A 12009-nucleotide genomic window follows, 5' to 3' on the forward strand; every position below is an offset into this window, starting at 1 on the left:
ATAAGGAGCTGGGTGTATGGCTTCAGTTTGTGTTTGTACTTCCTGGAAGTTAACAGAGAGCTGATATTCGAGGTGTGCAGCAGAAAGCCTAATTGAATTTTAGAGCTGAGATATTTACATGGACAACCAGGGGATTTGAATGTGAATGTTATGTCTCCATTCTTCCCCTGTAGTGATGCGTTTGAGCTAAATCCCAATTTCAGAAGATGTCAAAGAGACAAAGCAGCAAGGTAAAGTCATCTTTTCCAGGCCTCCTCTGAGACCAGCTATAAATTCAATTACAAATGGGTCAACTAAAGCTAAACTCTGTACGCTGCTCAGGTAACTGTTCAGATACCTAATGCCCAAAGCACTCCACTGTGCAATGAGTCCATTTTTCAAACTATAAATTTCCCTTGAAAGAGACCATGTTCTTTTCTGTGAAGTGAAAAGTGAAGCGCTACTTTTACAGAGTAGGGAGAACAATACTTTTTTCTTTAAATGCTTAAGCTAACATTTGTCGTAGTGTTAGCTAACTGGCAAATGTTAAGCTCCTTGTACTGTCATGCTGGTAGGCTGGTGACAAAATTGCTCTGACACATAACAAACATTCTTACATTCACTGAGACACTGACTGTAAGAAATGCAAAGTGCAACCATGCCATACATAGCCTATATTTCATATTTTTATCGGAAGGCCTTTCTATAATCACTCTACTCTCTTTATTTTATTTATTTGTATTTTATTTTAATGTAAACATGCTTTATTTGACATTTTATCTGATGAACTTTTGCTTGTATCGCCTTTGTTTTGATTTGTGTGGAGCACTTTGTAACGTTTGTTTTGAAAAGTATAAATAAAGTATTATTATTATATATTATTTTAAAGGTTATATTAAAGGTTTATTGAAGTGGAAGGCTGGTAAAGGAAAAAAAAAAAAGCATAAAGTGTAGAATTTGAATTTTTTCTTTTTTCTTTTATTTTTTATTTATTTATTTATTTATTTATTTTTTCTTTCCCCTTTCTCCTCTAATGTTTTGTTACTTATTTAGGTTGTTAGGCCTACTGATATATGTTGTGATGATATATGGTATGTGTTTGCATTTATTATTTTGGTTTGTTTTAGTGTTACTTGGTGTGTTAAGTTTTATTTGTGTTTATTGTTTGTTTGTCTTCTGGTGATTTATGTCATGTTTTTGTTAAATAAAAAAATTAAATTAAATTAAAAAAAGTAGTTCACAGAATCATATGTATAGCCTACATTCAATCTGCAGGACATAACCTTGGAACGACATACTGTAGTTTAGAGGGGCAATAAAGGTGGTTGATAGAGTTGCTGATCAATAGCAGTAACTCAACAATTACCTTGCCAGGTGCTGAGATTTCTGGCTTTCAGAACTCACTCTGCAGCCCGTACTCTGTTTTGGAGAGTGCACTTCAAAAAGCACCCATTGCAATTTCAAGACTCCTAACCCCCCTCCTCCCTCCTCCTACTGGCATTTTCAACTGCGTAACTATGGAGGACGGTGCTGCAAGCGAGCACCTGGCATCACAGGATGGCTCGGCTACCAAAACTAAAAAGCCTCAGTCTCAAGCCGCTGTGTCAGACTTGTGTAAGAGTTGATAAGTTCTATTGATGGTGTTGCATTGCCTACTGGTCACAGATAGAGGTCGATAAAGGTTGTAGATGACTTGATGCCCCTTTAAATGGGGGGAGATGTTAAGAGGCATTTTACATTGGCATCTTATGTAGACTACAAGGTGTGATCTGTCTGAGAAATTGTACGTGAACGTTTTGAATGAACAGTATATATGACCATATGTTAGTGTTTGCAACTTTAAATAGGTCTCAATTGTTGTCAGCACCCCATTGTGTCTCAATCATCTTAATAGCAGATTTCCATGTTTCCTTTCTTGACACAATACACCTCAGTAATGTGCTAATCAAAAGCTTTCATCGAAAGAACACCAGGATCCACATGGGAAAAAAAATCAGAGTATTGTACTCAATGGCATTTTTAATAGTAGTCTAAACCGCAATAGGCGTCTAAAACCTTTCCTCCAATCTGTGCAAACTGGCTAACAATTTCAGAGGTCTCATTTTGGAAAGTAATGTTTAGTTTATTAATGGAAGTCATTCATAAACTCAAATTTCAGCTTGCTATAGTGTCTGAAATGTGAAAACATGACCACGGAGGAGAAAAAACAAAACCAAGTTGTATCAACAGTATAAACTTTATTACTGGGTAAACAGAACAGGCTTCTTCTCTTTCTAGTAGCACAGATCTTGCAGTCACGACTGAGAGGTAAATCTCAAACCTGCCTCAATGTTATAAAAAATGCATTAAGCTAAGTAAGCACTAGTTGGCAAACAAAGTTAGGTATACTAGGAGCTGAAATCACTTTTAGCCTCCTGGAGTCCATGTCCCAGAGTCCCACAGTAACACCAGTGTGAAGGGTTGTTCAGCTCCCGGCTGTAGCATTCACTGCGCTGCTGGTGTCATTGTGCCCTCTAGTGGTAATGTTTGACTGCTGCATCATGGGAGATGGAGATGCAGAGGCAGGGATAACATCCTCCAGTTGAGGACTGGCAGAGGACTGGTTGAATCCATCGGTGGTCTTGGTGGCAGACAGATCACTGAAAAGACTCTGACTACTAGTTGGATCTTCCTGCCTCCAAAGACTGGCATGTCTATTTTTACCAGGTTGTCTCCAATCAGCTGCGGTTTGATTTTCCTTAGCATCTGGCAGGGAGTGAAGAGGAAAGAGAGAGGTGAATTAAACATTGCACGCATGTATTAGAATTGGGTGTAGCACTGTAAAGAGTGTTAGTCTATATAACATCCAACAGTACCCAAACAAGAACATTAGGTATATAGACTGCGTACACACCACAGTTGTAGAGTTGGCGGACCCTCTGCATATCCACCTCTGTCATGTGAGTCCTCTGTCCCATATTCTTCTCTTCTTTCTTTGATATGATGGTGGGCAAGCCATTTGCTGAGAAAAAGCCACTGCCAAAACACAGGAATGGACACACTATTCATCCTATACACACTGCACAGCACAGAAAACAAGTCTTTTGTACTCACAACCTCTTTACACGCCCTGATGTTTTATCCGGAGTCGTGCTTTACCTTCCATAGTGCATGATGGAAGTAATGTCATAAGGAAGACTGAAGGTTTTGCCATTTTGCTCATTGAAGTTCCTCTCCATTCCTGCAACAAATACCCCGAAATGACCGGGCCACATGGACAGTAACCAGCAACAAGGCTCATCACAAAACCAGCAACCTACAAATCATCATAAATCATACACATGTGCGTGAAGACACTACCTTCCATAATATTATGGGGAAGAATGGTGATGTATTTTTCACGGTCTGTCCGTGTGTGTTCGTGGTGGAAGCCCAGCGCATGAAGAATCTCATGGCAGATGTTGCCCGCGATGCAGACGGACCCAACAAACACAGGCTGCTCTCCACCCATGAAGCCCACATAGGAAGCACAGCTAGGAAACATGAGAGAGTTGAACGGTCGGTTGCAATAAGATGATTACTGACGCAACATTCAAAATCTGATTCAATGTTATTGAGCCCTCACCCCTGGCTGGTTTTGAAGAACAGGTAGTTTGCTTCAGTGGTTCGACTGTGGAAGGTTATACAGGTGTGCTCTGACACCATCGTCATTGCCGCCAGGATGTCATTTGTCCTACTGACTGGGAAACGTACAGAAAGACGTGTGGGTCGTCAAATGGACCAGTGATCACATATTTTACTGCATACACAAACAGTAAATGGTGGGAGACTGCTGACCTAATTCTGGACTGATGGCATATGGCACCTTCTCTTCTGGCCATTTGCGATTCACCGCATTCCTGTCAGACTAGAAGAAAAAAGAAAGAAAAAGTATACTCACGCATACAAACACTTGTAGAGCATTCAGGTATTGAGCAGTCAGAGTTCAAGTCCAATGCAACATGTGTTGTTGTTCAGAATTCCCAATTCATGAATGAAGAAAATTCATGAATAAAAGCATTTTCACTCACTGGCAACACAATGTCCCCCTCCAAGACTGCATAGTCATCCCTCAGTTCTGTAGAGAGAGTGATGGAAACATTAAAATAGCTCTCTCTCCTCTTCCCAATTACAAATTCTAACATACAGATCTAAATTTACCTTCCACAGTCTCAGGGTTAGACTCCATGTAATGCAAGGTCCTGATGAGCCAATTTCCATTAAGTGCTGTAATTGTAATTGCAGGTTTGTAGGTTAGAGAACAACAGGGACGCATGAAGAAGATCACATTTCAGTATAGTGTACAATCCTGGGTGAAGCTAAACTGTACCTGCATCAGCTCCCCGTATGGGACTGCAGTTAACTGTAACAAAATAGATGGGAGATATGTTAAATCACAGCTAGGCCTATACTCCCAAAAGTAAAAACCAAATGCTGGTCAAGCTGTTATACTTCCGTACCATCGTTGAGATGTTCAACAAAAACAAGCACACTGAGCAGCAGCTGAAGCATGGCCACAGAAGTCCGGTCAGAAAGTGAGACTCCACTGCCTCATTAGTCACGCTAAGTCAAATCACCTGAGTCCTCCTGGCTCCTTTGTTCCTGCAGGTGAGGGCAGAGAGCGAGATGGGAGGCCACTGCAGGGTGAAGGTGGAATTCCCTCCCATTTTTCTGTGAATTAGGGGAGACAGGGTGGCAATTGTAACATTTTTTACATTTTCCCTTATAACTCACATACGACTTCAAATACAGCAGTCATCTTTTGATATAAGAAACATATACTGTATATGTCCTATACAAAAATCACAGGAAAGCGAAAGTTCCTGCTGAATATTATAGTGATATCATAGGAGAAAATAGCCCACCATTAAAGTCACTATAAACTCACCATCGACTCCCGCAGACACTACAAATCAAATGTTATAGGAATAGTATAGTGGCTTTTCTTTTGGTTACCCCAATGAAAAAATCACCATAATAGTCCTAACATTCCTATAGGAAAGTTAATAGTGACTTCATCGTGTTTTATGGTATTTTTTCATCTCCTACAACAACAACAACAACAACTTACTTACTTTACTTAACTTAATAATACTTAACTTAATAAATAATTAGGCCTATTATTATTATCTTTATTTACAGAGCACTCATCAAAACAGTTACGAAGTGCTTTATGAGATTAATTAAAATGTCATAAATAAATAATAATAATAAAAAATGGTATCTCTATGGTGTCACTATATTCCTGTAGGGGTTAGTTTTGCTGTGATATTTGTGTAGTAGCCTATCCCTCTAAAGTAAGTAGTAAAATAATAACATGTGCAGTAACCCTCTAAAATGTATTTCAGAACTGCACTTCTATAAAGAATGTATTTGTCACTCAAAAAACAGCCCGATGATCCATCAATATAGCACATAAAACTACTTACAGTAATATCAACGCTTGGATGCGCTCTCCAGTATGAACACTAGGGGCGGTGTGCTGCTCAGTGACAGTTTGTGAGCACGAAGATGAAGAGAGAAACTCTTCCGGGGGGAATACAGACACATGCACCAACGCTGCTAGAGTAAGTATTTAGAAAATATTTCAACGTAATGTTTTTCAGCTCTGTGTGTCAGCACTCATTGGAATATTTTTTGTAAAGTAGTCTGTATTTGCTGCAAGCAGTGTCGGTTGTTACGCCATATTTCTTTTAATTACGAATAAGGTTAGAGAGACTTCGTAACCAGTACGGTGGGAAAAGGTACACAATTCCAGAAGAGGCAGTTTTGGTTAATAAATATGATGGTTCTTTTCACCAAATTTAACATACACAAATGTATGTACTCCAATTGTAAACCTCTTTTCGTTGTTTTTGTCAAAGAATGTGAGCAGTAGGCTACATTGTTACTATTTGTAACGTTACCTCAAACTATTTTGTAGTAAACATTTGTAATCTTCACGAAGTATTTCAATAGCATGTACTGGGAACTTAACTATTTCTGTCTGTCTCTAACAGATGTAAACAGATGTAGAGATGTAAATGAAACCCTTACCATCTACCCCCTGTTTCTTTCTGTTTTTGTGTATTTGTTGTCCTGTATAGCCTACTTGTGGGATTCTTGACCCAGTAATAAACAAGCAAATAGTAAACATGTTGTCCCCCACCAGTGATGTAGTTCCACCCTTGGGTCAGTCAGTGATTGCTGAGTGTACTTATAATATATGAGTGAAATTGTATAAGCATTTTCGTTTGGGACAATGAAAGGACAGATTGACCATATATTTCTGTTGCCTACTCTCCTCAGAATTAGGCTTACAAGTTATATTTTGAAATGTAGTAACTGTAATTGTCCTGTTTTTACTCAATACAGTCTAAAATATAAGAACTGCAATATGCAATAAATACAATCTGTTATGAATAATATAAATGCTAAATGATAAGTGATATATGGTATTGCACAGTAGGTAAGTGGTAATATGATATAAGTAGTCAACACTGAGGCACAGTGGTAGTGCAGTGATGATGCAATAACAGCACAACAGTCCAACAACTGGACAATAACTACAGTGTCTTGTGGTTAGAGGTTTGCCCAAAAATTCTCCATTGACTCTCACTTCAACACATCAACCCAGTCTGATGTCTCCAAGTGTGTAGCGTGTGTAGACTATTATGTTACCTATGATAACTTTAACTGTATTGCTTTACCACTGAGTCCCTATTCATTGTCAATGCTGCCCCCTAGCGGCACAAAGTCAATGTTACAGTGTGACTAACTAATGAACGAACAAACTAACTAACGGACGGAGACCGATCCATAGTCCCCCCTTTGGTGGGGGACAAAAACGAAAGAGAAAATTGCTTTATAGATTTAGATTGAAATTAATAGTTTATAGTTAAGTCCGGATTTTCAGGGTGGTCACTGGTTGTAGAAAAAAAGTAAACCTTCCTTATCCACTCTGCTGCTTGTCAAAAGCCTTTGAAGACATGTAACATTCATTATTCCCATGTAGTTAGGTAGCTGTCTAGTATGAGTTTGTGCAGTATTGAAATCATCTAACATGCTTCCACTTCCTGTAACCTCAGCCAGAAGGTCCAGTCATGACGAGGTGGGCCAGAGCCAATAATGTCCATAAACACAAACCAGCAGACGCCACTCCATGGAATCAACTCAGCGGAGGAAGAGGAAGAGGGGGAGGTGGAGCAGGAGGAGGTGGCCCAGGGTCCTCTCGGGACCCTGTGGGTGCTAGACAAGGACCGCAGGGCAGGGGAAGAGGGGCTGGAGGTGGGGACTATTTGAGAAGGACTCAGCCCGGTGGCTCAGCTGTGAAAAAAGCCAACCGCAAGAAGAAGGACTATGACAATGTAGATGTAAACGGGTTCATGGAGTACCTCCAGCAGTCCGGACGACCTGTGCCCAGAGGGAACAGAGGAGGAGAGGAGGGAGAACGGGAGTTCAGGGAGGAGGTACACACCGCCCTGAGAAAAGACCAGCGAAGAGAGGACCGGAGGGTGAAGAGGCAGAATAACAAGAAGAGCAACATGGTGAGTCATTTCAAACCAAATTTCCCAGATGCTCTCAGAGGATGTTGTACGCAGAGATAACTTTATTCTTCCTCTCTCTCTTCTTCCTCTCATATTTCTCCTTGTTTCCTACTCTCCGCCATCCGTCCCTCTCTTCAGCTTTGTTTTAACTGTAGAAAGCCGGGTCATGGTTTGGCGGACTGTCCGGAGGCAGAGAGAGATGAGGAGATGGGCCGAGGCATCTGCTACCGCTGTGGCTCCACTGAACATGAAATCCAAAAATGCAGAGCTAAAGTGGATCCCGCTCTCGGTAAGAACATGAGGTTGAGGACTCGACATTTGTAACGGATCTATTTCAGTGACAGATTGTAATACCTGCTTGTAATGTAATGTGTGGTCTCTCTCAGGTGATTACCCTTACGCAAAGTGCTTCATCTGCAGTCAGACTGGCCACTTGTCACGGTCCTGCCCAGATAATCCTAAAGGACTATATGCACAAGGTACAGTAACTGTCACAATCAAACACAAACCGAGATCTACGCTGTTTTTAGTGTTCCCATCTTTAGCTTTAGTTTCACTTTTACAATTTCTCTGTCTGCAGGCGGTTCCTGTCGTGTGTGCGGATCAGTCGAACATTTCCAGAAGGATTGTCCAGAGCACCAGGCTTCAAGTGAGTCTCCTTCCTCTCTGGTCCATCCTCAAATCACTCCCTGTCTGTTGTACTGTGTCTGGTTTGGTTCTTTGTTTGTTCGGATACAATTTGCTGTAATTGAGTAGTTGTCTTTTGTTTGTTCATGATTGATTCGGCTTTAATGTTTGCCTTGTGTCCTTCTAGCTAACTCTGTGACAGTGGGCTGGCTGTCCAACAATATGAGTGCCGACCACGAGGAGGTGCATGTTCCTGTGAAGAAAGCCAAGCCCAAGCAAGCTAAGGTGGTGGTTTTCTGATCTGCTAAACACTTTGACAGCTTTATCCAACAGGACATCATGCCAGGCTGTTCCACATCCCATAAGGGACCTAATCAGCAGTGCCTGTCATTACGCTGACCCAGTTCAGGAATCACTGCCTACAGTGGAGATGACTTTCTTCTGGCAGCCTTATCCACAGATTTCCGAATATGTTTCTGATCTGACCTCACCCCCTGGACTCTTAATAGGTGGACTAATTGGCATTGACATGTATTGGAGCGGTAACTGAGATTACACTCTGGTGCTCTGGATTTGTGATAAAATACCCAAAGTGTGATAATGGATTTGATAATGTCATTGTTTTGTGTATATTAGATTTCCTTCCTTTAATAAAGGATTGTTTCTATATATTAACAACTTTACCTTATTCTATTGATTTATGTCATTCTGCAGCAACACATTTGGTTTTATGTTTGTTTGGCTGTCAGTAATTCAGTGTAAAGCACTACAAACTTTATACATTCTTTAAACAGATTATTTAACCACTCAAAATTATTCATAAATGACACATTAAATAATCCATGAGCTATAGTATAATTCCCAATTTCCGTCTTCTTGTTGCTGGTGTCATGTGAACATCTGGTGAATTCTTTACTTAAGGCTCCATCAAACCCATTAAAAACCCACCATACTGGTTTAAAAGAGCACAATGCTGTTTTGATCCCCAGCAAATTACTCTTCTTCAAGGTGCAAGGTTGACATGAAAGCAGCATTATTTCAAATGCTGCCACTGCTGCAAATCCTGATAACACTGAGCTGAATCAAAGTGCTGGTAGAAGCAACAGCAAAATCTGGAGGTGTGTCTGTGTTCATCAGAAGTCAGTATTTGTGCCATTTTGAGTGCAATTCTCACGGTTTAGCAGCTTATCTGGTGTGAGAGACCCTGGTGATCAGTAATATGGCCTTTGATTGCAATCACGTAAACTAAATGGTGTACTTCTCTCTTAAATTATGGTCTCATGTCAATTTACCAGGCATTTGTCAGTTGTTGAATAATGGGGGGGGGGGGGGGGGGGGGTACAATCAATCAAACAAGTACAATCAAGACTGAAGTGTTGTTATGGCTCAGGTACACCTGCAGGGGGCAGTCTGACACAAACAGCCTGAAAATAGAAAATTTGTCTCTTTGCCACTAATAACATTCCAGTTCTTCAACAAAGATGAGTATATGCACACTACCTGTTTGCTTTTGTCCCATGCAACAGAGAGTGAGTTATCATCTTTGATCTTTGTTTTCTGTGAAAGGGAACATATACAGGACATAACTGCAGAACTACTTCACTTACAGTCAATACTTTGGATATTGGCTTTGGATATTATTATTAAAAAAAAAAATAGGTGGCTCAGTTGGCTAAGGTGCATACCATGTATTTGCAGCATCCTGGGTTCTGACCTGAGACCTTCACACATCATCCCCCTGTCTTTGTCCCAATCCTTCCTGTCTCTCTCCACTGTGAACTATCAAACCATAGGACTCAGTAATATTGGCCATATCAGCTTGCAATGTACAGCTATGCATAGTATTGATATGCCGTCATGTTCGTGACTTGCAGAGAGGACCCAGGAGGAATACACTTTATGTTAAGTGTTTGCATACCTGGAACTCCCTCATTTGGTCCAAGCGTGCAACAGAACAATGGCAAGAATGCCAATAAAACAATCTTTACACAAGCAACATCTTGCCATTTATATCCCTTTCCTTATAATAGCAGCAATGCATCTCCTCTCTCCATCCTACACAAACAACAGCACTGTGTTTACACTCTAGCCATGGCTGAACACGGTGTCTGTCTGCAGGCATGAGTTACCTGTGTGCTGTATATGCTGTCAGGGTTAGGCAGGGCAGTTTGCAGGTGTGTTGGCCAGTTGATAGACGAGAAAAACACTACTGATGCGTCACAGCCTAATTCTCAGTCTATTCCCCACAATTGTAGGCCTCAATACTAGAAAAAGACAGACACAGAGATACAAAACACAAATACTGGTGCATTCACACAGACATGAAGACTCGGATATATCCAGCAATTATCTGTTCGGGAATGCATTGTTTACTATAGCAACTTTTTCCCACAGAAGAAGGACTGTGAGTTGGAGTTGGTAAGAATTAATAGCAGCTGCACAGACTACAAAAGAGAGAGGGACATTTGGAAATCCATGAGCATCCAGCTTAAAATACCCTGTAATTAGTACATCTGTATTATGTATATGTGTGTGTGTGTATGTGTGTGTGTGTGTGTGTGTGTGTTTGTGTTGGGGGGGAGGGAGGTAACCGTAAGTATATGAGTGTATGTGTGATGTGAAAGAAAGATATGTGTGCATGGATGTTACTTGGCTTTCACTGCTGCAGTGTCCTCCATCCAGGCCACGATCTGTCCTTTTCATGTTTTGTTGTTATTAGCAAGTTGAGGCAGAGTCAACTCAATGCTCTCCACATGTATATTTCACCACAGGTATGTTGTCCTTCCTGGAACAATGTAGTGGGCAGTAGAACAGTGTGACAGTTTAAACAACATTTGGTTTCCCTTTCTGGATTGTGTCAGCATGAAGATGTGCTAACCCTGACTCCATGTAGCACTTTTATTACTTCCACCATGTTTTCAACTGTTAGTTTGTCTGTCTGTCTGTCAGCAGGATATCTCAAAAAACGTATGAACAGATTTCTATTAAATTTGGTCGACCGACAGGCCTTGGGTCAAGTACAGTTGCTTAGAGTTTGGTGGTGACTTGAATCTGGGATTTCGACCATTAGACAATTATCAATTTTTATTCAAAACTATGAAATCAACTGTCATAAAGATTTCATTCCAAATACTAAGGGTTTGCAGAGTCAAGATATAAATTTAACTTAAAATTTAAACGATAGGAATGATGCCTTTGAGTGTAACAAGTTGCTCTGCATTGGTGGAGGGTCCACAGCAAACTGATCAGTTGTTAAACTTCAGCGTTATTTCATTTACAAGAAGTTGGTTAGACATGGTTACACATGGTTAGAGAATGTAGAAGAATGACTGATCTGATCATAGTTTCTCTGTTATCTCTCTACCTACAATACAGATAGTCATGGAGTTCGGGACAAAATCATATCTGACAATAAAAATATTCTCAGATTTGGGTCCGAGAGACAAAATCTCATCACATGGGGGTCTGTGGCTCTAATGTGGACTAAATTAGGGTCCTTGATATGAAAAAGGTTGAGAGTCACTGTTCTAGTTTATTCATTAGGATCCCTATTAGCTGACACGTCAGCCACAACTAATCTTCCTGGGATGCATACTCACTTTCATTCGTTGCAGAATGGTGTTATGGAGATGTTGAACTCATCTGGCACAGGTGGTCCGCCAGGCAGGCCTGTTGAGGGCCAGAGGCTCGAACTGTTGAGGATTTATGTTGCAGTGCTTCAGGATGTCTTTGTTGTGGTCTTTGTATCTTTTCTTTTGTGCTCCAGCAGCATGCAGAACAGGGCAGGTGATCTTCTGGCATGCAAATCACATAACCCAGCCAGCGTAGATGTAATTTGGACAACTCAGCCTCCATGCAA

At 40.7% G+C, this 12009-nt stretch overlaps 2 protein-coding genes across 3 annotated transcripts; one reads left to right on the forward strand and one right to left on the reverse strand.

The window, feature by feature from the left end:
• Positions 1–2443: 2443 nt before the first annotated feature.
• LOC139665043 (hatching enzyme 1.2) lies at positions 2444–4664 on the reverse strand. The gene is made up of 8 exons (XM_071543987.1): positions 4575–4664; positions 4328–4360; positions 3796–3865; positions 3584–3698; positions 3319–3491; positions 3118–3199; positions 2873–2994; positions 2444–2724 (listed from the first exon to the last, which is right to left on the reverse strand). Exons 1-8 carry the CDS (start codon positions 4662–4664, stop codon positions 2444–2446), a joined length of 966 nt encoding a protein of 321 aa, XP_071400088.1.
• Positions 4665–5534: 870 nt separating this feature from the next.
• zcchc9 (zinc finger, CCHC domain containing 9) lies at positions 5535–9001 on the forward strand. 2 transcript variants are annotated; one of them, XM_071544011.1, is made up of 6 exons: positions 5535–5564; positions 7065–7523; positions 7662–7812; positions 7910–8002; positions 8104–8172; positions 8338–9000. In XM_071544011.1, exons 2-6 carry the CDS (start codon positions 7080–7082, stop codon positions 8448–8450), a joined length of 870 nt encoding a protein of 289 aa, XP_071400112.1. In that variant the 5' UTR covers positions 5535–5564; positions 7065–7079; the 3' UTR covers positions 8451–9000. The 2 variants fall into 2 exon arrangements, with proteins under 2 accessions (XP_071400112.1, XP_071400113.1); XM_071544012.1 differs by lacking the exon at positions 5535–5564 and adding an exon at positions 5639–5741 and having other exon boundaries at positions 8338–9001.
• The last annotated feature ends 3008 nt before the right edge of the window (positions 9002–12009 follow it).

This window comes from Centroberyx affinis, unplaced genomic scaffold (genome assembly GCF_046629955.1).
Source record: "Centroberyx affinis isolate AG114_WGS23_722 - 3 ecotype Tasmania unplaced genomic scaffold, CSIRO-AGI_Caff_v1 ptg004433l_1, whole genome shotgun sequence".
In the NCBI taxonomy this organism is placed as follows: domain Eukaryota; kingdom Metazoa; phylum Chordata; class Actinopteri; order Beryciformes; family Berycidae; genus Centroberyx; species Centroberyx affinis.

What these genes read in the sequence shown, in the direction of transcription:
- LOC139665043 (XM_071543987.1), bottom strand. Translation starts at nt 4,664, where the DNA reads ATGGGAGGGAATTCCACCTTCACCCTGCAGTGGCCTCCCATCTCGCTC. An exon ending in TGCCATCAGTCCAGAATTAG is followed by an intron (nt 3,699 to 3,795) that starts GTCAGCAGTCTC and finishes TACGTTTCCCAG; the next exon opens with TCAGTAGGACAAATGACATC. An exon ending in TTCTTCAAAACCAGCCAGGG is followed by an intron (nt 3,492 to 3,583) that starts GTGAGGGCTCAA and finishes CATGTTTCCTAG; the next exon opens with CTGTGCTTCCTATGTGGGCT.
- zcchc9 (XM_071544011.1), top strand. Translation starts at nt 7,080, where the DNA reads ATGACGAGGTGGGCCAGAGCCAATAATGTCCATAAACACAAACCAGCA. An exon ending in TAAAGTGGATCCCGCTCTCG is followed by an intron (nt 7,813 to 7,909) that starts GTAAGAACATGA and finishes GGTCTCTCTCAG; the next exon opens with GTGATTACCCTTACGCAAAG. An exon ending in TAAAGGACTATATGCACAAG is followed by an intron (nt 8,003 to 8,103) that starts GTACAGTAACTG and finishes CTCTGTCTGCAG; the next exon opens with GCGGTTCCTGTCGTGTGTGC.